The following is a 27,299-nucleotide window of genomic DNA, read 5'->3' on the forward strand; positions in this document are numbered from 1 at the left end:
GTGTGCTACATACATACCTATCATGTCTAATAAATTCTACGTCATGTCCCTGATGGCACTTCTTAATGCAGTTCACACATATGGCGTTTCGATCTGTGGTGTTACAAGTGTGACATCTAAAAAACAAAAGCTTACATTATTTTCCTTGATCATCTTATTTATTCAGAATACTGCAATCTGTTATATATTACCCTATGACCTTTGGCTTTTAAGAGGACCAAAACTTTTGTGGTTCTAGTCTAGTTCTGAAAAGAGACTTCAATGGAATATAACATTTTCCTATTTTGTGTCTCCCAAAGAAAACAAGTAGCTACCTTTATTGAATCGATACGGGGGAGAGGGGAATTAAAACCACTCATGGTAGCTAGGATATAAGGAATACTTAATGACAGTCTAGGAAAACAATATAAGTGTTTTGCATTTTCAGTGGTATCTACAGTTAGTACAATACTACATTTTCCCACATTTTATGGTCTCAAACACAGGCTCCTCCAAGAAGACCGATCACAGAACTTAATGTGGACAGCTGATTTTCAGTTACATTCTATTAAATACCCAGTTTACTTTCTTTTAGCTCATATACTTAAGGGAAAGCTAAAAATGTTGAGTTCTTGTCAGTTAAAGAGAGAAAACCTTGGTACCTCTCCTTTTTTAAGACAAATAACTGAGAAATATACCTGTAGAAATCATGCATGGGATAGCTGGTATAACTTGATATTTTATATAAACACTGGCCTCTACTAACAGCCTTTTCTATGGCGTCTTGATTGTTCATTATTTTGTTATCTGTAATAAAAGAAAAAAATAAGTAATATTCTATAGTATAAAGACGTAAGACAGTTTAAGAGCTTTAAAAGAGGCTAATCAATGAAGTAAAAAAAAACACTCGCTAGGGATAGAGATGAGTTTTCCTTGTATAAGGTACTCCCAACTATTTAGAATAAGTTGAAACAAAACTCTTTCAAAATACATCTCTTGAGTTGCTGGTTAACTACTGTACAGTGACAGAGGGAATTAAATTATTGGATAGCAATGACTTCTGATTATCTTCTCATGGCATATTTAGTGTACTTAAAGGCAGAACACAAGATTCCAACATACCTTTCATTGTCACATTAACACCAGATGCTAAAAATAAGCCTCCAAATCGGTTGTTAAAAATTTGATTGCCTTCTAGTGTTGCAGTTGCATGATTTGTAATTTCAATACCTGAAGCAAAATTTACAAACAGCAGATGCATCACTTTATATAGTTTCTTAAAAGAAACCTGAAATATAGCAAATGTAGTAAAATAGTTCTTTTATATAAAAAGTATGTTAAATGTAGTAAACTGTGTATCAATTCCTAACATCTAAAAAAGAGAAGCTTATTTGAATCACTTAGTTCTCTACCCCTGCTAAGGAAGGAATAATACAGATGGTTCATACTCTACTCTGTTGATAATGACATTATTTTAAAATTTCTCTCCAACTAAGAAGATAGGACCCAGAAATATGTGTAGGAAGGAGCTAGATGGTTATTTGGAATTAAAGAGAAAGTGTCTTTACTGGCAAAAAGTTGAAATATATTTGCATAATACTTGAATTTTACTTACCAATATCTTTAAAAAAACATTATTTGTGAGGCCAGAGGGCTTGCATTTTATCTTTATTCCTAATGGTAGCCAGTAGTTACTCTATCCAATTAATGATTCTTAATTACTACTGAACTACAAGAACAATATTATAAGTTTGGCTTAGAGTAGAAGAATCCAAAACTTGGACTGTGTGAGCTCAGTCACTAAGTCATGTCCAACTCTGCAACCTCGTGGACTGAATCCAAAACTTGGATTAGGTGCTCTCAAAAGCAACTGTAAACAAGCATTCGGCCGACTTCCACAGCACACTGCACACCTTTAGTTATTAAGAAATGATATACCAAGAATCAGTTTAATGTACAGCAAACAAGCTACAGGTAACAAAATACAAACCTGCAGCAAATCCATCAAATATTCTGTTTTTCCTCAAGACTGGATGACTATTAGTGCTGATTAGAACACCTGCTTGAGCATTCCTGAAAATATCATTTTCTTCAAGGAGACCTATAATGAAATATTTCCCCAGGTTAGGGCTAATCCACATAGCAAATGTTACTGTCTTTTTGGTGGTATTTAGGTTTTCTTTTAGTTTCTTATTAACTGGACTATAAAATTCATAGGACTAGTTTTTCAACTGAAAGTTTGTTTAGTAATTCATAGGACTAATTTTTCAACTGAAAAGAAAGTTTGTTTAGTAATTCACAAATATTTAAAGTAGAATTTAAGCAAAAAATTTAAAATTAGCAGATAACCATTCTAACCAATAAACTGCAAGTCCCATGGTTCCAAGGATCATGTGTAGCTTACCACTGCATCACCAGTGCCCAGGCACAAGGCATAAAGCTGATTCTTACTCAACACTGCTGAATTAATTCCTTTGAAGTATTTTAGGATCTTTGCATTCTCCATACTTTAGATTCAAGCCCTAATTCTTTCTAGCCACTATCAGCATTCCTTGATCAGTTTTCTTTACTTTGGTCTCTCTTCTGCTGTTGTTTTCCCAAGTTTCCTACAACTCTATCATATCCCTTTATCAGTATAAAAAACTTACAGAATAAAGTTTAAAATTTAACTTGCTGTTTAGTCTTTGAAAATATTCCCCCAACCTACCCCTCGTTTCACTACATTACTTACACTTTGAATGTAATGTGTAAGTAATAAAAAATGTAATAAAAGTAAAAAAGTAAAGTAATAAAAATGCTATACATTTTTATCTCTTGCCTTTGATTTATATTATTTCCTCTTTCTGCAGTGTCATAGTCTTTCTTCTTAATGTCACTTCCTCTGGGAGGTTTTTGGTTTTCCTCTATCAAATTAATTATTCTCTCTTCTGGGATGATAACAATGATTAAGAGTAGACTGAAGAATCAGACTTCATGCCTTCAAATACTGACTTAGCCACTTCCAAACTCTGGGCAAATTACTTCTCTTTATTTCAATTTCCTTATCAGTAAAATAGGCATAATAGTACCTACCACAATAGGGTTATTATGAGGATTAGTTAATACATGTAAAAGTACACAGTACTAAATAAGTATTAACATGACTCCTATAAAACCTACTTATGTACACTGAATCATATTTAGTTATGTAGTAGTGTTTCTCTGCTCCCTGAAGACATGAAATGCTTTTATTTCTGTACACATCTGACCTATCTGTAACTGTTAAGTATTAACCTGTAAATTCCTTTTCTCCTAGAAAAGACTTCCAAGTGAGTGAGTGCATGCGTGCTAAGTCACTTCAGTTGTGTCCAACTCTTTGTGACCCCACGGACTGTAGCCCACCAGGCCCCTCTGTCCATGGGATTCTCCAGGCAAGAATACTGGAGTGGGTTGCCATGCCCTCCTCCAGGGGATCTTCTCGACCCATGTATCATCTTCTCGACCCATGTATCAAACACGCGTCTCCTCGACTCGTGCACTGCAGGTGGATTCTTTATACCACTGAGCCACAGGAGAAGCCTGACTATTCCAAGATCCTACCTCTAATCTTGCAGATGTCCACTATAGGCTCCTCAAGTACTATTGCTAAGGTCTAGTCCAAACTACTGCATACATACAAAGCCTTTTCATTATACTGCATATATAAAAATAAAACCTTTAACGATTTGGGCCCTGGCCCCGTTCCAGCCTCAGCACTGTTTATAATAGCCAGGACATGGAAGCAACCTAGATGTCCATCAGCAGATGAATGGATAGGAAAGCTGTGGTACATACACACAATGGAGTATTACTCAGCCATTAAAAAGAATACATTTGAATCAGTTCTAATGAGGTGGATGAAACTGGAGCCTATTATACAGAGTGAAGTAAGCCAGAAAGAAAACACCAATACAGTATATTAACGCATATATATGGAATTTAGAAAGATGGTAACAATAACCCTGTGTACGAGACAGCAAAAGAGACACTGATGTATAGAACAGTCTTATGGACTCTGTGAGAGAGGGAGAGGGTGGGAAGATTTGGGAGAATGGCACTGAAACATGTAAAATATCATGCATGAAACGAGTTGCCAGTCCAGGATCGATGAACGACACTGGATGCTTGAGGCTGGTGCACTGGGACGACCCAGAGGGATGGAATGGGGAGGGAGGAGGGTTCAGGATGGGGAACACATGTATACCTGTGGTGGATTCATTTTGATATTTGGCAAAACTAATACAATTATGTAAAGTTTAAAAATTAAAAAAAAAAAAATCTCTTGCCTTACTAAACCACTGTTTCCTTTACTGTAGCTTACCAAGTGCCACTCCATTAGACTATAAACTTTCTGGATGTAGTACTGTTTTATATTCACCATTTTATCTTCAGTATCTGTATCCCAGTGTTAGGCACAGGTATGTTCAATTAGTTAGTATGCTACTGGTAAGTCGCTTCAGTGGTGTCCGACTCTGTGCGGCCCCAGAGATGGCAGCCCATCAGGCTCCCCCGTCCCTGGGATTCTCCAGGCAAGAACATTGGAGTGGGTTCCCATTTCCTTCTCCAATGCATGAGAGTGAAAAGTAAAAGTGAAGTTGCTCAGTCGTGTCCGACTCCTGACCCCATGGGCTGCAGCCCACCAGGCTCCTCCGTCCATGGGATTTGCCAGGCAAGAGTACTGGAGTGGGGTGCCACTGCCTTCTCCGAATTAGTAAGTATATACTAGAACAAATGAAAGAGTGAAATAACTACTTTCTATACCAGAATGGCCTTCAAACCCCTAACCCCTCATCTTACCAGTAAATACTCATTTTTTCAAGACACAGTTCAAGAGTACTTTTACTCCAGAACCTTTTCCAACACCTTACAAATAAAACCAACAATTCTGTACTGTTTCCTCACTGTATCTTATAAAGAATCCTATCAGAGGATTATATCATTTACTGAACTACTAGATTATAAGCTTCTTGAGTCTGTATCATTGATGGAATCATGCTGCTTGGTGGCAGCAGTAAATTTTGATTAAGTCTTGTTATGTTAGAGTAATTACTAGCTAATCTTCTATACAAGGTATGTATGATGTTGGGTTACTGATATTTCAGGAATGGTGATAATTTGCATTCGATAGTCTCTATGAACAAAATGAACTGGCAAGAGGCAGGGACTGTAAGCTTTTGCCTCAATGCAAAGTTGATTTGACGTTTATGGATACCAAACAGCACATCTTGGCTTCAATAATTCAATTCTCCAACAAAGATGGTTGTGAACAGATACAAATAAGCAATACTTACTGACTACAGACATTTTTATATATTTACAGACCAATTAATTTTTCACATCTAGTTCTATAACTTTAAAGTTTATTATAATCATTATCACTATTCTGGATAATAAAAAGCCCAGAGGGGGGGTGTAAACAAATTCTGCTACCTTAAAAAAGCCTTACAAAAAAAGCCTTAAAAAAGCGGCACAAAGTAGCTATAACAGGAGAAGGAAAATCCTGCAAACATGTCTCCTTTAACTCTAGGCACTAACCTCCTAAGCCATCTCAAGATTTAATAAGACCGTGATTCCTTCACAATGACATTAATTGGCAATGTCATTGATCATTAAAGATATGGAAGAATAATGGAAAACTGGGTTTTTAACTAATGCAAACTTAACAATACCTCGACCCCCATTAAATATACAGATGCCACCATCTCTTCCATCATGGATTTTATTTCTTCTTAGTGTAGGATTACTGTCTGTCTTAATCCAGACTCCAGCCATTGCATTGTCAAATATTTCATTGTCTTCTATACAGCCTAGACCTATAAGTGGAAAATTTTAGGTTATGTTATTTAGAAAGTATATTTCTAAAGACAATATCACTGAAAAAAAAAAAAAAAGGTAAAAGATTAAACATACCAGAATTATAAACTAGAATTCCACCATTCTGTCCTCCCCAGATTTTGTTGCGCCTAATTTTGGGGTTGCTTCCAGTCCTATGGATAGAATAGAAAGTAATGCCATCTCATTGCTTCTGCTCCCACATCCCATGTTAACAGTAAGAAAACCCACAATAATCACTTTAAGAGTTAACAACATAATTAAACATCACCTTCAAGATACTTTGAGAAGTCTGTCAGTGAGGAAACGGGCTTAATTTTGTGTAATTCTATCTTCCCACAGAACAGACTCAGCTATAGATTATTACTATAGAGTCTCCTAATATGTAAACTAAACTGAGGAGGTTAGATTAAGTAACATTTATTATTATATGCTCCCCTCATATGTAAAATAAAATATGATCAGGACTACTGCAATTCCAAAAACTGGTGAAATACAAGAAAGAAGGATTTAAAGCCTATTAATTTTGCAGAATGAGCATAAAAACAGAAGCTCCCATTTAATAAGTACCTATGACATGTAGGTACCTTACAGGTATTTTTACATAGCTTTCCACTCTCCAATATGATAGAGTACACTGATAGCTGATAAGGACTGTCATACCAGATGACACAACAGTGGAAATGAGCTCTTACGGCATATGTGCCATTCAGCCAAAACTTACACACAATTTAAGCCAAGAGTATGACAGAATATGAACACATATACAAAAGGAGGAATAAAAATTGAGCATTTAATAACTAGGTAATTTTTTCTATTTACCCTACACACTCACAATTCCCTCCCCGAAGAAAGCCAAATGTGAAAACATTTACCTTATCTGAACCCCTGAATACATATGATTATAAATATCATTGTCCTCTAGTACTCCATGTCCATTGTCATAAAAATAAACACCAACCTAAAATTAATAAAGATTTTTTTCAAATTAAAAAAATGTGTTTATAAAACAATAATTTCCCATACTAAGTCAAACATAACCTTACCTGTTTGCCACTATGTATCCTGTTTCTTCTCAGTACTGGAGTGCTGCCAGTTGTCACCCAGACTCCGGCCAGAGTATTACTATAGACTTCATTCTCTTCTATTACGCCTTGTCCTTTCTCATGCTAAATAAAAGTTATTGACTATAATAGGTATCTTGTATAAGCCAAGTAATTTACAGGTATAGTCTATCTTTTGAGACAAATTATGACCAAAAAAAAAAAGAGCTAACTGGTAACATTCTCTTACCTAGTCTTTACCTGAGTTTAAGCTCAAAGGTTTTATACTGTCCTTTGTGTATTTTTGTATTTTTAAATCTATTATGGTAAGAATAGTAGCACTGGATTTTCTTATCTCATTCTAAGATACAAAACAAACCAAAGTTCTCTCACTTAGGAAGTTAATAATTATTTCAACCTATCACTGGTTCAAAACGAGGTTCAAGTTACTAACATTTTTATTTTTAGTAGAAGATTTAAGACATGAACATTTCTAGAACTAGGAATAAAAATTAGACTCACACCTGGCATCACACAAGGACCTTTCTGAAATTCTCCACATTTTCTTACTCTAATAACAGTGTCAGATACTATGATGACAGAAGACACAGGATGAATACACTAATACATAGGTTTTTAAATTTTGTAAGATGCTTAATTATGTTTCAACATCATGTCAAATGTCTGGCTTTTTCAGAAGATAAAAATATTCAAGTCTAGTATTACTAATACTCAGTGATATTATGATTTTAATTAATAGTTTTGGAAAATCTAGAGACTCATATAGTAAATCACACTGGCCAAATTCTAGTGTAACAAATAAAACTCAGACTGCCAACCATTTGTTGTATGCGTTCAGCCCATACTGCCATTATAATTAGATATTTCAATAAAAAGGTGTATCTCCTATGCTTAAATTTAGTCAGTTGACAAAATTATAGAGCACTACACACAAAATATTACATCATTCATACACTGGGAGAGAGAAAAAGTTGAATATGGCCTACTTACAGGTAGACATAATTTTGTACTTTCTTTCTTTTCTACCCCGACTTTAATTCATGAAGTTCTAGACTGTATTTATTAATTAACTGTATTTATTAACTTACCACATAAATTCCACCATGCTGGCCATCATGAATTTTGTTATGCCGAACAATTGGACAACTGTTTGTCCTAATCTGAATTCCTGCTAATGCATTGCCTATTTAAAAATAAAAGTTACAATATCAACATATGGAGCCTAATGAAACACAGTAAGAGCACAATTCTGTGAAATACGTCATATTCAGAAAGACACTTATGATCCATGAACATTTCAGGACAAAACTAAGGGAACTAGGAGTGTAAGAAGATGCAGAAGGATTGCAGGCAGTCTAAGAACAGTGGTTAAGACCAGAGATGCTGGAGCCAGGCTGTTAAGTTTTGACTCCCAGGAATTTGACTTATTTCCCTATGTGACTTTGAATAAGCTGCTTAAACCTCTTTGTATCTTTGTTTCCTGACCAGTAAGTGGGGGATATTTAATAGTGCCTACTTCACAGGGTTGATGAAAATATTATATGACTTAATTCAAGTCAGGTACTCAAAAAAGCACCTAGCAATGAGTAAAATTATGTGTATTATCCAGTAAGTATTAGCAAAAGAGGACACCCAGAACACATCAGTGTCTAGCACACAGATACCTAATAATTGTTTGCTGAATTAATACCTCACAAATTTTAATGAGGAATAAGTATTTTCCCTTTCTAATTAGTACCAAAGTGTATTAAACTACCACAGAAATTGCTAAACAATGGAGTGAATCTAAGGGAACTGCAGATACTCTGTGAGAATAGGGTCTTAGTTTTATTTTCATCCCTAGTATGTAGAACAGTGCCTAATACATAGTAGATACTCAGTAAATGTTTGTTAGGTGAATAAATGTCACAGAATAATCTTTATTGAGAATTTAAAGAACCTAGATCAGTTCTCCTATTCAGAAGGTTTCAAAATGGTCCATTTACTAATGACAGGAACACAGGCCAGGTTCTAAAATTTTATAGAACAAAATATATTTACCATAAATGTCATTTCCTTCAATAAGGCCTCGTCCATCACCGAAGATGTAAACTCCACCTTGATTTCCATTAAATATAGAATTCCCCCTATAATCATGTGGGGAAATAAAAAACACACAAAAGAATCTATTCAGAAAAGCTTGCTTGTTTTATTAAAAGCCCAGCCATGTTCACGTGACCTTAGAGAATTATTTAACTTCTATGAGCCTCAGCTTCCTAATTCATGAAATGAGAAACTAGATGATTTCCCTTCAATTCTAAGACTTAAAGCTTTGGAAAAGCCATCTAGTATTTGAGATGCTGGCACCCCACTCCAGTTTTCTTGCCTGGAGAATCCCATGGACGGAGGAGCATGGTGGGTTGCAGTCCATGGGGTCGCTCCGAGTCAGACACGACTGAGCGACTTCACTTTCACTTTCATGCACTGGAGAAGGAAATGGCAACCCACTCCAGTGTTCTTGCCTGGAGAATCCCAGGGACAGGGGAGCCTGGTGGGCTGCCGTCTGTGGGGTCGCACAGAGTTGGGCACGACTGAAGTGACTTAGCAGCAGCAGTAGCAGCATTCTTAGAAATTCCCCTCAAAAGTGCTAATTCAGGGAACTCCCAGACAGTCCAGTGGTTAGAACACTACACTTCCACTTCAGAGGCCCCAGGTCTGATCTCTGGTCAGAGAACTAGGATCCCACAAGAAGCGAGGTCAAAGGAAACAATAACACAACTTATTAAAATTTACAAAAGAGGAGCTAATCCATTTAAAAGAACTTTTCTTAGCTCATCTATAAGCATTTGTTGAATAGTAATTAAGATGGAAATCACACAATCAACTTTCATAAAGCCAGTGGAAAACAATTTTACAGAAATAATTCATGGTCATTGATTTCATTATCATAGCTCTGTTTTACAGTCTTAGCCAGTGCCTATACGACTGGATCTGCAGATTCCCCTGGTGGTCCAGTGGTTAAAAATCCACCTCTCAATGCAGGGGACATTGTAAGATTCCACAAGCAGTGGGGCAACTAAGCCCATGTGCCACAACTACTGAGCCCACGCTCTGGAGCTTGTGCTCTGAAACAAGAGGAGCCACTGCAACGAGAAGCCCACACACTGCAACCAGAGAGTAGACTCCACTCTCTGCCACTAGAGAAAGTCCACGTACACCAACGAAGACCCAGCAGAGCCAAAAATAAAATAAATAATAATAAAAAAGACTGGATCTGTTTGTTTCCTTGCTGTGGCCAGAGGGAGTGTCAGGAACTGACAGCTTAAAGTTTTGACTCTTTTGTTATTCTTGGTCTCTTTGTCCAAATATCTTAAGAGATAATTAATAACCTAACTATCTGATCTCAGAAAGAAAAAGGACAAGACAGATCATTCAGATTCCAAGAGAAGATCACAGCCCTATATACTCATCTACAATGAAGTTTGATGAATTTAAAATGAAAACCACAGCATTTGCAATTTTTCATAAAAAATAGAGGTTACATGGATGAGATCACTAATAAAAAACAAAACACTGCAAAATAAATGCAATAGCTATGTTCATTCAGATGCACAGACTTTTATTAGGTAAATCTATCTTATAGTAATCAGGTGTCTAGGAAAAATAGAGTTAAAGCTAAGTATCTTAACTTTTTATAACACAAAACATAAGGTGAAAATATAATTCTCTTCCATAATTATATAGAAATACCTTATTGTTGGGTCACTATTTGAGGTAATCCATACACCTGCAAAGTTGTTTGCATAGATTTTATTCTCTATGAATTGTCCTCTTCCTTTTTCATGAACATATATTCCCCCAGTCTGCCCATGATGAATTTCACATCGAACCACTGTGGGGTTAGCATAAGCTTTTACTTCAAAGCCTGCTATCCGGTTTCTGTGTATATTGCAGCTTTCAAAGTAACCCTGGAAAATATAGAAATAAAGCCTGAAGGTAAGGCTACTTTCCAAAAAGAAATGACATTAAAAAACCTTTTAAATGTATACCTCCAAATTAAGTATTAGAAACATTCACGAGTTAAGAATGAAACAGAGACAGATATATACTAAATTTCAAATTATAAACATTTCAATGTTTTAAGCATTTCAGTTTAATTAATTTGAATTAATTAAATCCTCTAATTAATGTGAGTATATTCAAAGCCAGGAAAGAAAAATAGGGAAAGATTTATTCAATAAACGCAAATAAATACCATTACCGAGTAAGAATACATATTCAACAAAAGGTTTAAGTATTAAAGAAAACCTTAAAAATGTCCCCCAAAATCAACTATTAAAAAGCTGACCAAAGGACATCATCAGAGACTACAGTAAAAGACATAATAATGTTCATCTTAGCACAGTAAGAGAGAACTGACTCAAAATGTTGTGAAGACCTAGGCTCATGTTATACATGCTATCATGTTTAGTGAAAAGAACAGTATACACTGTACTTTAAGATAATATACATTCAATATGACTCAATTTTATTTGAAAAACAAAACAAAACAAAAAAACAAACCTGAAGGATAAAACAAGAATATGAGAGTGTGATTAAATGAGTAGTGGTATTATGCATGCTTATTGTATCCTTTATGCTTCTCTAAATTTCTTAAACTTTCTACAATGGACATATGTTACTTATTTTCTAAAGATAATAAACATTACTGTAATACTGATATCTTAAATTCTAAGACCCAGTCAGACTGAATGTTAGAGGAAAAAATGAGAAAGTTAAATGAGAGCACTCCTAGGAGTATGAAAGCCATTTCATACTCCTTGTCTACCTCCCTTCAAAAACTGAATGTGTTCCCCTCTCATTAAATTCCCTTTCACACTAAGTATTTTCTTATGCTACTTCCATGTACTATCTTGTGCTTAACTTGTTATATCCATTTTTACTGATTATAAGCTTCTGAAGAGAAAGGGTGCCTCTTTTACTAACTTCTGGAGCATCTATTTAAGATTTTACACATGGTAAGCACTCAAACATGACTTGATCAACTTTTTGCCAAATCTAGTAGAGGTTAAAACAGGATGTAATTCTGAGTATTCTAATATACTACATATTTAACTCTTTAAGAAAATGTCTGAGAATAACATTGAGAAGTAGTTTTCAGGTTTCATTTCCCACAAATAAAGTACAAATCACTTACAACTTATACCTGTTAACATATAGGTTATAAACTTACTCTTTTTAAAAAAAATTGGAGGATTGCATCAAAAATAGTTCCTTAATATATGAAAAATTTTTTTCTTCTTTGCTTTATAAAAAAAAAAAAAAAGGATCAACACCAGGTATATACAGACTATTATGGCAAACTGAGCATCAAAGAAACAACAATTGTGAAAGAGATTAAACTGAAAGAGATTAATGTCAGATTGGAACAATTCAACATTTTGATGTTTTCATCATTGAGAAGGGAGCTCAACTTGTTTCTGCCGGGAGTTGAATGATATACCCTGAATGGTAAACTTGGGAAAGAATAAACTGAGTATGCTCAATTCAGCTTCACTCTTTTTCTCACTCAAGTGAGCTGCCCTTAGGGGAGTATACCTTCTTTACTATTCCATGAACATTGCCTGTGACTAAGTAGATAAGTGCATTTTATTCCAGGGTTCAGTTAAACAGACCCATTTAGTTCTCATTCTAAGTTGTATCCTCCAATTTAACCTTTAAGGGAAATGAAGTTGATATTTTAACCTCCTTATGCTACTTCATAGCTTTGATTTCTTAATTTGCTCACAATGCGGCAGAAAAAGGTATGCTCTTTACTGGGCTTCTATGAAGATTCCAGTGACAGGACACTGTCGTGTTCCAGCTGTGCTAGTACAACATACAGTACTGCAAGTATACTTTGCTACAGTATATCTACTAGAAAATTTTCAAGTGCACGGTTGCTTTTTTGGCAACACCATACATCTTGCTGGATCTTAGCTCCCTGACCAAGGACTGAACCCAAGCCCTCAGCTGTGAAAGTGCAGAATTCTATCCACTAGACCACCAGTGAATTACTTGTTTTCTTTAGGTTTTGATTTTGCACACTTAGGAGTCAACTAGGACCCACAAGTTTACTAAGGCAAACAGCAGTCCTTTTCTTTATTTTCCCTTGTCCAGAGGTCCCCATTTTCAATTCTTTTGACCTACTTTCATATTTTTAAGTGAAAATGCGTACTGTCTTGAGTTTGCAGTTTTAGGTATTATGTGCTGATCTCCTATTACGAAAGCTGAGATTTTGCTCTTCTACAATTATCTTGTTCTCTTTTGCTTAGACGTCCAGTGATAATTCTATCCTAAACTTGCTACTAGTTGTTTAAATCACTTTTTTTTTTTTTGGTGGCTGCGAGGCACAGCCTGCAGGGACTCCCTGTCGGAAGACCAGGGATAGATCCCATTTACTTGTCAGTGAAAGCCTGGAGTACTAACCAGCTGACTGCCAGGGAATTTCTAATCATTTCTTTTTTTTTTAAATTTTTGGCTGTGCTGGGTCTTTGTTGCTGCATGTGGGCTTTCTCAAGTTGCGGTGAGCAGGGGCTACTCTCTACTTGCAGCACGTGGGCTTTCTTATTGCAGTGGCTTTTCCTGTTACAGAGCACAGGCTCTAGAGTGTGTGGGCTTCTGTAGTTGCAGCTCGCAGGCTCTAGAGTGTGGGCTCAGTAGTTGTGGCGCACGGGCTTCATTGCCCCAAGGCATGTGGGATCTTCCTGGATTAGGGATGGAAATGGTGTCCCCTGCATTGGCAGGTGGTTTCCTAACTACTGGACCGCCAGGGACCCCTCAATCACTTCTTAATATATTTGTATTCACATTAGGTTCTTCCTGAATATAAGCAATTTTAGAACCTGCTCTAATCTGAACTGGTTACCATGATTATAGGCACATGGTTATTTTACCATACTGTAATTTAGAGGTTAAAAATGTCTCCTAGTTCTATCAAAGATGGGAGTTATAATCTGTATCTTTTGTTTTAAGATAACTTTCAAGAAAAGAAAGTAGCATAAAGTTTTTGAAAAGAAAATTTTTTCTTCTTCATGCTCTTAGAATCTTTTACATTGCTACAACTGTGATTTTATTACAGTCAGAAAGGGCAACACTTGATTGACACACATAGTTTTATAATATCATAAGAAAACTAATCTATTGTTATGAATTGAAGGATTCAGTTAGTGTAATTTTGCTTTAAAATACATTTTAATGAAATGCATCTATTTTGTTAAGAAATGTCTTTAGTGCAAAATGGTGTAATGGACTGTAAGTAATAAACGTAATTCTACTTTGCCTTTTAAGATGCAAACCATGAAAGCTCTAATATATATACAAAACTCCAAGGGCAAAGACATTTTCCCAGACTATTCCTTATCATAAAATGATTTATTTCCCTACCAGAAGATACCAGATTGCTAACAGCTTTCTTCTATACTCTAAAATAAAAGCTTGTTAACTTTTCAGCACAAGCATTTCTAAATCTCTGATATATGTCCTTAAAAATGATCATTCTACCAAGCTAAAAAAATTAACATTGATATAAAAATAGAAGGTGAGATTAAATATTTTTTCATTAAAATTTTTTGAATTGAAATAGTCTTTATCAAAGATGACCGAATGAAAGGCATTCAAGAGTTCCTCTTAAACTCTCCAGATAAAAGGAATGAATAAAAAGAGAAAAATGTTATCTTCATTGAAATAAATGTCTACAATCCCAAACTATACTCTATCAAACACTTGCCTAATACTGTGGTATCTGGATAAGGAAGACAAAGGTGAGAGCTACCTTTAGCAAGGTATGTTTCCCCAAGTAACTGTTCTAATAAGCAAGCATAACCAATGATCTACTAAGTAGTGACATCTAGTGTCATGAACAGAATACAGGAGAGGAAGGAAATAATCCCACAGTAATATTTTCATAGAAATAATTTAGGCACAAGAAGAAAATCTGAAGACACACACTAATGTACAACTTCTATTATCTAAAACTTGCATTTTTTATCTAAAGAGGATTATCCAAAGTAAAAAGGAGGAAAACCATACTTCAACATAGTTTTTGTCTCCTGTCAATCTCTCATGAGTTAAATTCATAAACTTAGAATACGTATCTTGAAATTTTTATAGCAATTTGCTACTGCTGTATTTTAATTTTACTTTATGAAATTAACACTCTGCAACAGACTGAATATTAAAACAAAAAACCAAAAAGAATTGGGGAACTGTAGATGTTGATTGAAAAATTATTTTAGGAGTGAGAATGGCACTGTGGTTATGTAAAAGAAAAAGAAGGAATCCTACCTTTAAAAGAAAGATACATGCTGAAATGTTTACAGATGAGACGATGATATCTGAGATTTGCTTCAAAATAATTCAGAATAAAGAAGAGAATAAGCAATGTATGAGGAAGTACAGATGAAATAAAACTGACCATGAATTTAAAGTTTGAATGTGGAGGGTGGATACATGGAAAATTCATTACAATATTGTCTCCAGTTTTATATATGCAAGAAGGATTCCATAAAACAAAAACACATTAAAAAAATCAGATATAAAAACCATACTGGAAACAAAATAGAAAAAGAGACAAAGATATGTAGACATAGTAAGAGACACAGATTTGAGGAAATTACACAGAATTGCAGGTGGTGCTGGTGGTAAAGAACCCGCCTGCCAAAGCAGAAGACGTAGAGACGTGGGTTTGATCCCTGGGTCGGGAAGGTCCCCTGGAGGAGGGCACTGCAATCTACTCCAGTATTCTTGCATGGAGAATCCCACAGACAGAGGAGCCTGGTAGGCTACAGTCCATGGAACTGCCAAGAGTCACACATGACTGAAGCAACTTAGCACAGCACAGAACAAAGGAAAAGAACGGAACAATATAGAACAACATAAGTAATAGAGAAGATAACTAAGTTTCTAAAGAAAGGAACATATGAAGTAGAAAAGTAGTAAAAAAAAAAAACCAAAAAACTATTAACATACAACAAAAACATCACATGGATAACTGAAGTAGAAAAGCAAATCTCCATCAGAAAGGAAAAAACAAAAACAATAACCCAGAATGATCTCAGACTCCTCAGTCATATTCAATTCTAGAAATATAAAAACGACTACGCAATTCTGAGTGAACGAAAATAAAAAACTATATACTCAGCAAAGTTAAAAGGTTAATGGGTAGACATTTTCAAGTGGGAAGAATTCAAGCTACAATACCCATAAGCCTTTCTTTTAAAAATAAACAAAATCAAAATGGCTAGATGACAGAACAGCCACACCAAGAATGAATCAAAATAAAATCAGGAATGGAAAAACTGTGATAAAAGGACTGAAGGTTAATAAATATAAATACAGACCAATAACTGTAGGAATAGAAATGTTATAAAGTGCTAAAGAAAAATAAGGATACAAATGATGGAGTACAGAGGTTTGAAATATAAAGTATTTTTTATAATTTTTAAAAAGTTTAAACACGCAGTTAATTATGACAAACTCTAGAACCATACCCTTTGAAATTCTAGGGATGTCTTTTATACAGGGCATGTAATATTTTAAAACATTACAATTTAAAGAAATGTCAGAAATTCTTTCACCATTCATTCTTGCCAATATAGGAGTTTAAATTCTAAGCAGGTCATAGACAAGGAAGAGGAAAGACAATTTCAGAGAACAGTACAGAAACTAATTTAAATATTTACTCTGATGTTCTCTGAAGTTCTATTAAAAAACAAAGTCAAATTTTAAAAAGGTTAACCTTAGTAATACTCTACCAATCATGGAAACCAACACAAAAAACACCTTAATAATAAAGAACATTCTACCAAAGGATTTTAAAGGATTGTATCACAATACTAAAATAGATGAGAGGCCCAAGATATGCTTTTATTCCCATCTTTTCCTTATAAGTCTATATAATTTATATATTTCCATTAAGGATTGATGAGATTTATATCTGTAGGATCGCCCAAGATTTGTTTTTTAAAAATTTATAAACTTGAATCTATATAATGTAAACTGTACTGGGACTGTGTGAAGAGTGTATTATTTGATAAATTTTAGTAAGTGACCATCAACATTAGGTCTTTTAAAAATGAGGAAATTTACTCAGGTTCAAGTTATTTTGGTACCTCATATCATCTATGAATGAGACCAGAGGCATGCATAAATATGATACTTGAAACTGTATATGTAACTCTGGGGCAAAGTCTAAAGGCAAATAAATACTAGCATAGTACAGTTTCATTACAAAAATATGAGTTCCATTTAGAATTCCATTTAAGAATTATTGCTAGGGCTTCCCTCATGATCCGTGGGTTAAGACTCTGCTCTCCCAATGCAGGGGGCAGGGATCTAATCTCTGGTTGGGGAACTAAGATTCTGCAGGCCGCAGGTAGGGTGTGATTAAAAAAAAAAAAAGAAAAAATTAGGGGGAAAAAAATATTACCAACACAGGCCTCTAAGAGGGGGTAGATTCTTAAGACTCTTTTTTTTTTTTTTAAATAGCAGAAAGCATTAATAGACAAGCACTTTTTATGTATTCTCTTATTTAATCATCAAAGGTCTTTCAACATAGGCACTATGATCCTCTTACATAACTTTGTAGTCGGTGCTTGTAGAAATGGCTAGCATGTAATGGCAGCTGCACTGACTCAATAATTCTGCACAACAAAAGCCCCAAAGCTCAGCCTATGCCAAAAAAAGGATTTTGTTCTCAAACATCTAGGGGTAAACTAGTTGACCAGAGAGTTGGCTAAGTGACTCTGCTGATTTTTGCTGGGGACCAGCCGGAGAAAGGCTGATCTAGGCTGGCTTCCGTCATGTGAATCTGCTTCACACATCTTTCATCTTCCAACGGGCTACCCTGGGTATGTTCTCACGGTGACGACAGAGGTACATACCCAATTTAAGACTCTGGACTGCATCTTGTTTGCTAACATCCAATTGACCAAAGCAAGTTGCATGGCTGAGCCCAGGGTCAAGGGCAAAGTGAGAGGACACTGCAAAATTATGTAGCAAAGAGTGTGCCCACAGGAAGGGGTGAAAAATTAGGACCATCATTGCCATCAACCACAGAACCCAATCCATGTGTGTTATATAAATGAGCCAGTACATGTCCAAGGCTCTGAGAAGTTAAGAGCTGAAGGTTACACAAAGCTATGCTTTGAACCCAGGCAGGATGAATTCTCTGAAGAGTCTTATGTTTTGACAGCCTCCATACTTTTGCTGCTGCTGCTGCTGCTGCTAAGTCGCTTCAGTCGCATCCGACTCTGTGCGACCCCATAGACGGCAGCCCACCAGGCTCCCCCGTCCCTGGGATTCTCCAGGCAAGAACACTGGAGTGGGGTGCATTTCCTTCTCCAATGCATGAAAGTGAAAAGTGAAAGTGAAGTCACTCAGTTGTGTCCGACTCTTAGCAACCCCATGGACTGCGGCTGAGAGCCCCCAATTTCCAAACTCCCCTCTTTCCTACTCCTTGGGAAAAAAGAGCTACAATTTGCAAAAAAAAAAAAAGTCAACTTTTAAATTCTAGCTGGAGAAGGACAAGTGGTCATCTCCACTGTGCTTTCTTATTTACAGGCCCAAACTATACAGCATGAGTTTTAAGTGAACTGTTTTTCTCAGGTTATAGTTATCCCAGGAATACAATGAACTGGGGGGTCTATTAATAAAACTATTTACATCTAACCAGAATGTAACAAAAGGGTACTCCTTCCTGGTCTACTTCAGTTTTAACAGAGTTTAGCAGACTTCTTTGGAGGTCCAGTGGTTAAGACTCCGTACTTCTACTGCGGGAGTACGGGTTTGATACCTGGTAGGGGAACTAAGATGTCACATGCCACAAGTGGTGGGCAGAAAAAAGGTTCTGTGTTAGGGTTTTAGGCACAAACAGTTGAAAATAAACTTCCTTTGTTAATAGACAATTTTTATATGTCCCAGTTCAATGTTCCAAAATTGTGTGATTAATACCACATAATTGCAATAAAACTTCATCATGCCTTTGTTTGTTACTACATTACAACCTCCTCTCCCATCCTGGACTCCCATCCTGGACATCCAACAACAAAAAATGTTGCCAATGCTGTCCTAGGATTTTAAAAAATTAGTTCAACAAAAACTAGGTGTTAGGAATCCCCTAGCAGTCCAGTGGTTAGGTTAGGACACCATGCTCTCACTGCTGAGGGCCCAGGTTCAGTCCCTGGTTGGAGAACTAAGATTCTATAAGCTGTGCAGCATGGCAAAAAACAAACAAAAAGCAACCTGCATTAAACTAACTTTTGGTGCTTACTAAAAATGCATATACTGGGTGCCATCCTGAAGAATTCTGATTTGTTGTATCTGGGTGATTTTTATTCATACTTACATTTGAGAACTACTGGATTAGACCTTACTCTCCTCAAAGATCGTATCAATTTTCTAAGGACTCCATCTTCTCTACATGTATGGAATGTTAGATTCAAGAATTTACAGAATTGATATTGCATACTCATTTCAATTTTTAATCTTCTTTTAGACTTATACTCTTCAATTCAGCAATTTGGAATTTAACTGATAAATTAGTATTTTTTTTTTAATTAAGAATACGTGTTCTTACCATGCCATGATCAAATGTGAACACACCAACGTCACGTCCATGATGAATATGATTCCGTCTAATAATTGGGTTTCCATGATTTTTAACCCAAATCCCAGCTAAAGCATTATTGGAAATTTCATTATCCTCATATATTCCCTACAACAATTAACCAGAAATAAACATTAGTACAGTTTAAAAAAAAAAAAACAGAAAAAGAAAAACCCTACAAAATTAAAAAATACCTGTGCATGATCTGTTATATAAAGTCCAACATTTTCACAGTCACTGATGTTACAGTGCTTGATAGTGGGACATGCTCCTTGACCACTAACACATACTGCAGAGCCAACTGTAAGAAAAACAATTTATTTAAAATTCTATTGGGCAACACAATGACTAGCTTATAATAAAACATAATGGGAACACTAACCTGTGCATGTACTTCGGATAATACAGTGATCAATAATAGGGCTACAATTTACTGTAATCTCTAAGCAGTGATGTGCATTGTGGTGTTGAGCAGATTTGTCATCAGGGTTAAACTGAAAAGTAGAAATTTTGTTTGAAATAAATAGCCACAGCCTTAAATATTTCCATACAGGTACTTAAAAATTTATAATTTCTTACCCTTATTGTCATGTATCCAACATAAGCATCTTCAGAACCTTCCATAAAAACAAAGGTTGAATCTCTAGTGTTTTCAATTATAACTTTGTCTGCTACTTTTCCAGGTGCTATGAAGAAAATATTTTAAAGCATATTACTTTCATGAGACAGATCAAAAAATTACTTTCTTAGTCAGTAAAAATACTCTGCCATAAAACTAATAATTCAATAGAACCCTTTCTACAGTTTTAACTTGGGTAGTTCTTTTAGAGAGGGAACTTTAAAGGAACATTAGAATTGGGTAGACAGGACTAATACTCATTTTATCAAATAGATAACTTGTCATACTTAACACGGACATTATTTGAGCATCACTGTAACTCAAATTCATGTATAATAATACTTTTAATAGACTCAGCTACAAATAGTATTCAATACCAAATGCAATGGCATTAAAATGTGGGTTTCTTGTGGAAACCAAATCACTACCAGTAGCACCAGAAAACAATGTTCAGAGAGAAGAAAGAAGGGGATGGTGAGCAGGGAGAGAAAGAAAGAATCTTTATTTAAACTTATTTTCAGTACTGGTCTTGATTTGGAAAATAATGAAAATTAGTAGGCAAAATTTTTCTATACTCTCTCTCACTTTTCTTTGACGTGGAAATAGGGGAGGGAAGAAGAAAGGGCAGTAAACGCAAATCTCATTAACTATTTAACAACTACTCGCTATTTTAAAATGGTCTTATACTACTGTATCCTTAAAAAAATCAAAGAGCCCATAAATTTTCAAATAACTGATCAGTGCTCAACAAACATTACATTTATTTTTAGAACTGTGACCATAAAAACAACTTTGAAACAGCATGGGAAGTATTTTAAAAGCACATTTGTTTCATTAAAAACACAGCAATAAAAACATTAGCCTCTGTATTTTCAAATAAAAGATAAAACAAATATTTTTTTCTCCTTATTAATTAAAGCAGTTGGACAAACTATTGGCATCAAGAATTATACACATTCCCCCAAGAGAAACAGATACATTTATAATTTCTGAACTCTAAAGTTTTCATTTCCATCATATAAAATATACATGACATTTCTAATTTTTTCCTACAATTAAGATATTATCAAGGTTCATCTGGATTTTAAGTAACCAGCATTTTTAAAAAACCCACCACATAAATAAAGTATTAAAATTCTAATGACAATACATTTCAAAATACCTGCACCAATCATGGTGATTGGAGATTCAATATATATCCATTCATCAGTATATATTCCAGAATGAACAAAGATAAGTCCATCAAAATGAGCTTCTTGTACCCCACCAAGGGCATCTTCAATTGTATCGTAGTACTAAAACAAACAAACAACCCCCCCGCAAAAACATGTCAGTAAAGAACTGTAAGATCATCATTTTAAATCTTAGAAAAATACAAATCAAACATACCAACATGTTTTCTCTTCCTTTGTATCTTGCAGGGTTACTGTAGAAATGTTCTGCAAATCCTGGCTTTACATGTGCGCCTTTATACTAAAACATCAAAAACACAAAAACAAAAAACTGACTACTAGTATAAACACTATAGTTTAAATTAGTTTAGTACTACGTGAATTTTTAAATTTAATTTTTAAAAATAATTATTAGTCCAATTAATTTTCTGATGCATATTGCAATGTAAAATCTGGAACAGTTTATGACTCAGTAATATCAAGTAAGGACATGGTTTTTCAACCTCAGCACTACTGATAGTTTGTAACAGATTCTTTCTTGTAGGGGCTTATTCTGTGCATTGTAGGATGTTTAGTAGCATCTGCTTCTCTTGTGGCTCAGATGGTAAAGAATCTGCCTGCAATGCAGGAGACCTGGGTTTGATTCCTGGGTTGGGAAGATCCCCTGGAGAAAGGAAAGGCTACCCACTCCAGTATCCCGGCCTGGAGAATTCCATGGAGGGTATATACATGGGGTCACAAAGAGTCGGACATGACTGACTTTCACTCTGGCTTCCCTGATAGCTCAGTTGGTAAAGAATCTGCCTGCAATGCAGGAGACCCAGGTTCGATTCCTAGGTCGGGGAGATCTGCTGGAGAAGGGATAGGCTACCCACTCCAGTATTCTTGGGCTTCCGTTGTGGCTCAGCTGGTAAAGAATCTGCCCACAATGCGGGAGACCAGGGTTTGATCCCTGGGTTGGGAAGATCCCCTGGAGAAGGGAAAGGCTACCCGCTCCAGTATTCTGGCCTGGAGAATTCAATGGACTACATAGTCCATGGAGTTGCAAAGAGCCAGACACGACTGAGTGACTTTCACTTTTCACTGGACTCTGACCACCAGGTATCAGAAGCAGTCTCTTCTCCAGTTGTGAAAACCAGAAATGTCTCCAGACACTGCCAAATATCCCCTGTGAAGCAAAATAACCCCTAGTTGGGTAGTTAACTATTCATAAAGGACCATATGAAAATGAAGCTAAATGTGACTACTGGACTACCAAGGGAATTCCGTGAAACTCTAAATAACTACTCAACAGTAATAATTTAAATATAAGTTGAAAGAGATCCATAGAAAGTATAACTGCTCTCAGGCTACTGATACTTACGACTACTGTTTAAATTTACGGCTACTGTTAAAATTATTAATAAATATGCCAGCAGTGAAAAGAACTGCTGATTCCTTTGCTGGCTGATAAATGTGTACTGACTTGAGAAACCTATTCTTTTTTTTTTGGCCATGCTGCGTGGCTTCTGGGACCTTAGTTTCCTGACCAGGAATTGAACCCCAGCCCTCAGTAGTGAAAGGGTGAAGTCCTAACCGCTGGACCACCAGGAAATTCCCGTGAAACCTATACTTGAATTTAAATTTTAAAAAAGGAACTTTTATAAAAATATATTTATAAATATATAAATATAATAAAACATTATATACTTAAAAACTTATTTAAAATATATATAAGATCAGTATTTTCCATTTATACTTCATACCAACTGCTGGAAACTCTCTTTCCATGGATTTGGGTGTTCATATTCTTCTGGATTAATCTGGTAGAATTTGCCAGGTTCAGGGTGCATCATAGGGCGGGTATACTCAAATACTTCCATGTATAATCGTTTCCTGGAGGGGGAAAGGGGTTTAAGATTTCTTCATAAAATATTCTTTAAACAACTACAAAAATTATTTGAGGCCTCAAAAACTTATAAGAATATGACAGAGCAGCATTGTAGATGTAAAAATAAAATTTTTGGCTAAAATAATATAACTGCATATAAAAAGTAAAGTAGTCCACCTAAAACAATGCATCAATTCTTTAAAATCTGATTGTTTAGTTAAAGGAAAATAAAAGCCACATACATTATAATTTAAAAGGATTATTTTAAATAATGATGTTTTATGTATGTCTGATCACAAATCATCAAATCTTAGGAGTGGAGTGATAGTTAACTATTATATAATTTCTTGTACAAAACAAATGTTTCTTCTTCTGCTCTTTTAACATTCCCTTTTTGCTTTCCAACACAAATATAATTATCTTTCTTAAATTTAAAGTGTACCTTATTTTTAGTATCATAGAAGTAATACATATAGCTGCTGTAAAATACAGAAAAGTATGAAAGAGATAACCTACTTTTAATATATTAACTATTAACAATTTACTGTATTTCTTTTCAGTCTTTTTAGCTACAGAGTTTCATTTATTACAATTGTGATAACATAAAATTTTTGTATTCTGCTTTCATTTTTTATAACATGGCATATTCCCATGTTATTAAAAACTGTAAAGTTCACTGTTAATGACTATATCACAACCCTTAAAGTACATATAACACTGTTTACTTTTAGTCCAATCCCTTATTGCTAGACTTCGATTATTTCTAGCTTTCTCCCACTATTAACTGTGTTACTATGAAAAATTTGTACATAACGTAAATAAATTTTCAGAAGTGGAATTCCTGGGTCAAAGGGCACACATATTTCATAGTTCAAAAATACAACTGTCCAAACTCTTTTCTAAAAGTCATATACAAAATCTACATTCTTACTGAACTATTAGCTGTTTTAAATTAGACTTAGTTCTGTTTCTAAAAAGCAATGGAATGAAAAGCATTCTCCATAATCACTCAGTAGCTTTTAACTGACAAATAGCAGAAAAAGTACTTTATTGTTTTAAATAAAGAAAGTACTCAGATGGTGGCTCAGATGGTAAAGCATCTGCCTACAATGCGAACCTGGGAACCCAGAGACCTGGGTTCAATCCTTGGGTTGGGAAGATCTCCTGGAGAAGGAAGTGGCAACTCACTCCAGTATTCTTGCCTGGAAAAACCCATGGACGGAGGAGCCTGATAGGCTACAGTCCATGGGGTCACAAAGAGTTGGACACGACTGAGCGACTTCACTTTCTTTCTTATAGTTTTAAAAACACTGCCTGGACTGATAACCAACATTTGTGATAAACAGGTAACTGGGAAAGGAGCAAAGGAAAGATATATCCATTTGAATGCAGAGTTCCAAAAAATAGCAAGGAGAGATAAGAAAGCCTTCCTCAGTGATCAGTGCAAAGAAATACAGGAAAACAACAGAATGGGAAAGACTAGAGATCTGTTCAAGAAAATTAAAGATACCAAAGGAACATTTCATGCAAAGATGGACACAATAAAGGACAGAAATGGTATGGACCTAACAGAAGCAGAAGATACTATTAAGAAGAGGTGGCAAGAATACACAGAACAACTATACAAAAAAGATCTTCATGACCCAGATAACCATGATGGTGTGATCGCTCATCTACAGCCAGACATCCTGGAGTGCAAAGTCAAGTGGGCCTTAGGAAGCATCACTACGAACAAAACTAGTGGAGGTGATGGAATTCCAGTTGAGCTATTTCAAATCCTAAAAGATGACGTTGTGAAAGTGCTGCACTCAATGTGCCAGCATATCTGGAAAACTCAGCAGCGGCCACAGGACTGGAAAAGGTTGTTTTCATTCCAATCCCAAAGAAAGGTTATGCCAAAGAATGTTCAAACTACCGCACAATTGCACTCATCTCATATGCTAGCAAAGTAATGCTCAAGGTTCTCCAAGCCAGGCTTCAAAAGTACTAGAACTGTGAATTTCCAGATGTTCAAGCTGGATTTAGAAAGAGCAGAGGAACAAAGGCAGAGATCAAATTGCCAACATCAGCTGGATCATCAAAAAAGCAAGAGTTCCATAAAAACATCTACTGCTTTATTGACTACACCAAAGCCTTTGACTCTGTGGATCACAACAAATTGGAAAATTCTTAAAGAGATGGGAATACCAGACCACCTGGCCTACCTCCTGAGAAATCTGTATGCAGGTCAAGAAGCATCAGTTAGAACCGGACATGGAACAACAGACTGGTTCTAAATAGGAAAAGGAGTACGTCAAGGCAGTATACTGCCACCCTGCTTATTTAACTTATATACAGAGTTCATCATGCAAAATGCTGGGCTGGATAAAGCACAAGCGGGAATCAAGACTGATGGGAGAAATATCAATAACCTCAGATATGCCGCTGATACCACTTTAATGGCAGAAAGCCAAGAGGACTCTTGATGAGGATGAAAGAGAGTGAAAAAGCTGGCTTAAAACTCAACACTGAAAAAATTAAGATTACGGAACCCAGTCCCATCACCTCATGGCAAACAGATGGGGTAACAGTGGAAACAGTGAGAGACTTTATTTTGGGGAGCTCCAGATTGCAGCCATGAAATTAAAAGACGCTTACTCCTTGGAAGGAAAGTTATGACCAACCTAGACAGCATATTAAAAAGCAGAGACATTACTTTGCCAACAAAAGTCTATCTAGTCAAGGCTATGGTTTTTCCAGTGATCATTATGGATGTTGAGAGTTGGACTATAAAGAAAGCTGAGCACTGAAGAACTGATGCTTTTGAACTGTGGTGTTGGAGAAGAGTCTTGAGAGTCCCTTGGACTGCAAGGAGATCCAACCAGTTCATCTTAAAGGAGATCAGTCCTGGGTGTTCATTGGAAGGACTGATGTACTTTGGCCACCTGATGCGAAGAGCTGACTCATTTGAAAAGACCCCGATGCTGGGAAAGATTGAGGGCAGGAGGAGAAGGGGACGACAGAGGATGAGATGGTTGGATGGCATCACCGACTCAATGGACATGAGTTTGGGTAGGCTCTGGGAGTTGGTGTTGGACAGGGAGGCCTGGCGTGCTGTGGTTCATGGGCTCGCAAAGAGTCGGACACGACTGAGCAACTAAACTGAACTGAAAATCACTGCCGATGGTGACTGCAGCCATGAAATTTAAAGATGCTTGCTCCTTGGACCAATCTAGACAGCATATTAAAAAGCAGAGACATTACTTTACCAACAAAGGTCCATCTAGTCAAAGCTATGGTTTTTCCAGTAGTCATGTATGAATGTGAGAGTTGGACTATAAAGAAAGCTGAGTGCCGAAGAATTGATGGTTTTGAACTGTGGTGTTGGAGAAGCCTCTTGGGAGTCCCCTGAACTGCAAGGAGATTCAACCAGTCAATCCTAAAGGAAATCAGTCCTGAATATTCATTGGAAGGACTGATGCTGAAGCTGAAACTCCAATACTTTGGCTACCTGATGGGAAGAACAGATTTACTGGAAAAGACCCTGATGCTGGGAAAGACTGGAGGCAAGAGAAGAAGGGGATGACAGAGGATGAGATGGTTGGATGGCATCACCGACGCAATGGACATGAATTTGAGTAGGCTCCAGGAGTTGGTGATGGACAGGGAAGCCTGGAGTGCTGCAGTCCATAGGGTCGCAGGGTTGGACTCGACTGAGTGACTGAACTGAACTGGAATTTATAAGTATTCTAATTTTCTTCTATTTAACTGTAACCATCAACTCACACTCCAACCTTCCTACCATCCTTTAGCATTTGGGGCAGTAGGTAATATATCTCAAGATACTAAGAAATAAATTTTCACTTACCATAAAATTGGATCATTAGCAAGTTCACTGAAGCGTTTACACACACAAGCTGCTCTACAAAGATCCTGTTCCAGCAAATACGAGAAGATTTTTAGAACCACTTCATCTGGCAGTTTCTCCTGAAGATATTGTTCAGCAGGTGCTGCTATAAAAAGATTAACAAACAGAACATAATCTATCATGCTAGCAAAGACTTTCTCATTATTCAAAGAGCACAATTTTCATTTTGTTAAATGAAGAGCTTTTATTTTTTGATGACTATCATTTTATAAG

General features: G+C 36.0%; 1 protein-coding gene across 2 annotated transcripts in view; it reads right to left on the minus strand.

Moving 5' to 3' along the window:
• The window catches only part of FBXO11 (F-box protein 11), a 111,171-nt gene that overhangs the window by 1,421 nt on the left and 82,451 nt on the right, over window positions 1-27,299 (minus strand). For both annotated transcript variants that reach the window (XM_025260989.3, XM_025260987.3), the window contains exons 4-22: window positions 27,027-27,171; window positions 23,055-23,184; window positions 21,527-21,610; window positions 21,300-21,432; window positions 20,098-20,204; window positions 19,901-20,012; window positions 19,713-19,819; window positions 19,489-19,626; window positions 10,623-10,840; window positions 8,934-9,019; window positions 7,982-8,076; window positions 6,876-6,998; window positions 6,705-6,790; window positions 5,908-5,984; window positions 5,667-5,810; window positions 1,970-2,080; window positions 1,102-1,209; window positions 678-786; window positions 18-116 (exon numbers count right to left, since the gene is read on the minus strand). In XM_025260989.3, coding sequence (XP_025116774.1) covers window positions 18-116; window positions 678-786; window positions 1,102-1,209; window positions 1,970-2,080; window positions 5,667-5,810; window positions 5,908-5,984; window positions 6,705-6,790; window positions 6,876-6,998; window positions 7,982-8,076; window positions 8,934-9,019; window positions 10,623-10,840; window positions 19,489-19,626; window positions 19,713-19,819; window positions 19,901-20,012; window positions 20,098-20,204; window positions 21,300-21,432; window positions 21,527-21,610; window positions 23,055-23,184; window positions 27,027-27,171 — 2,212 coding nt within the window. The remainder of the gene's footprint in view (window positions 1-17; window positions 117-677; window positions 787-1,101; window positions 1,210-1,969; window positions 2,081-5,666; window positions 5,811-5,907; window positions 5,985-6,704; window positions 6,791-6,875; window positions 6,999-7,981; window positions 8,077-8,933; window positions 9,020-10,622; window positions 10,841-19,488; window positions 19,627-19,712; window positions 19,820-19,900; window positions 20,013-20,097; window positions 20,205-21,299; window positions 21,433-21,526; window positions 21,611-23,054; window positions 23,185-27,026; window positions 27,172-27,299) is intronic.

Source organism: Bubalus bubalis, chromosome 12, assembly GCF_019923935.1.
Source record: "Bubalus bubalis isolate 160015118507 breed Murrah chromosome 12, NDDB_SH_1, whole genome shotgun sequence".
Classification (NCBI taxonomy): Eukaryota; Metazoa; Chordata; class Mammalia; order Artiodactyla; family Bovidae; genus Bubalus; species Bubalus bubalis.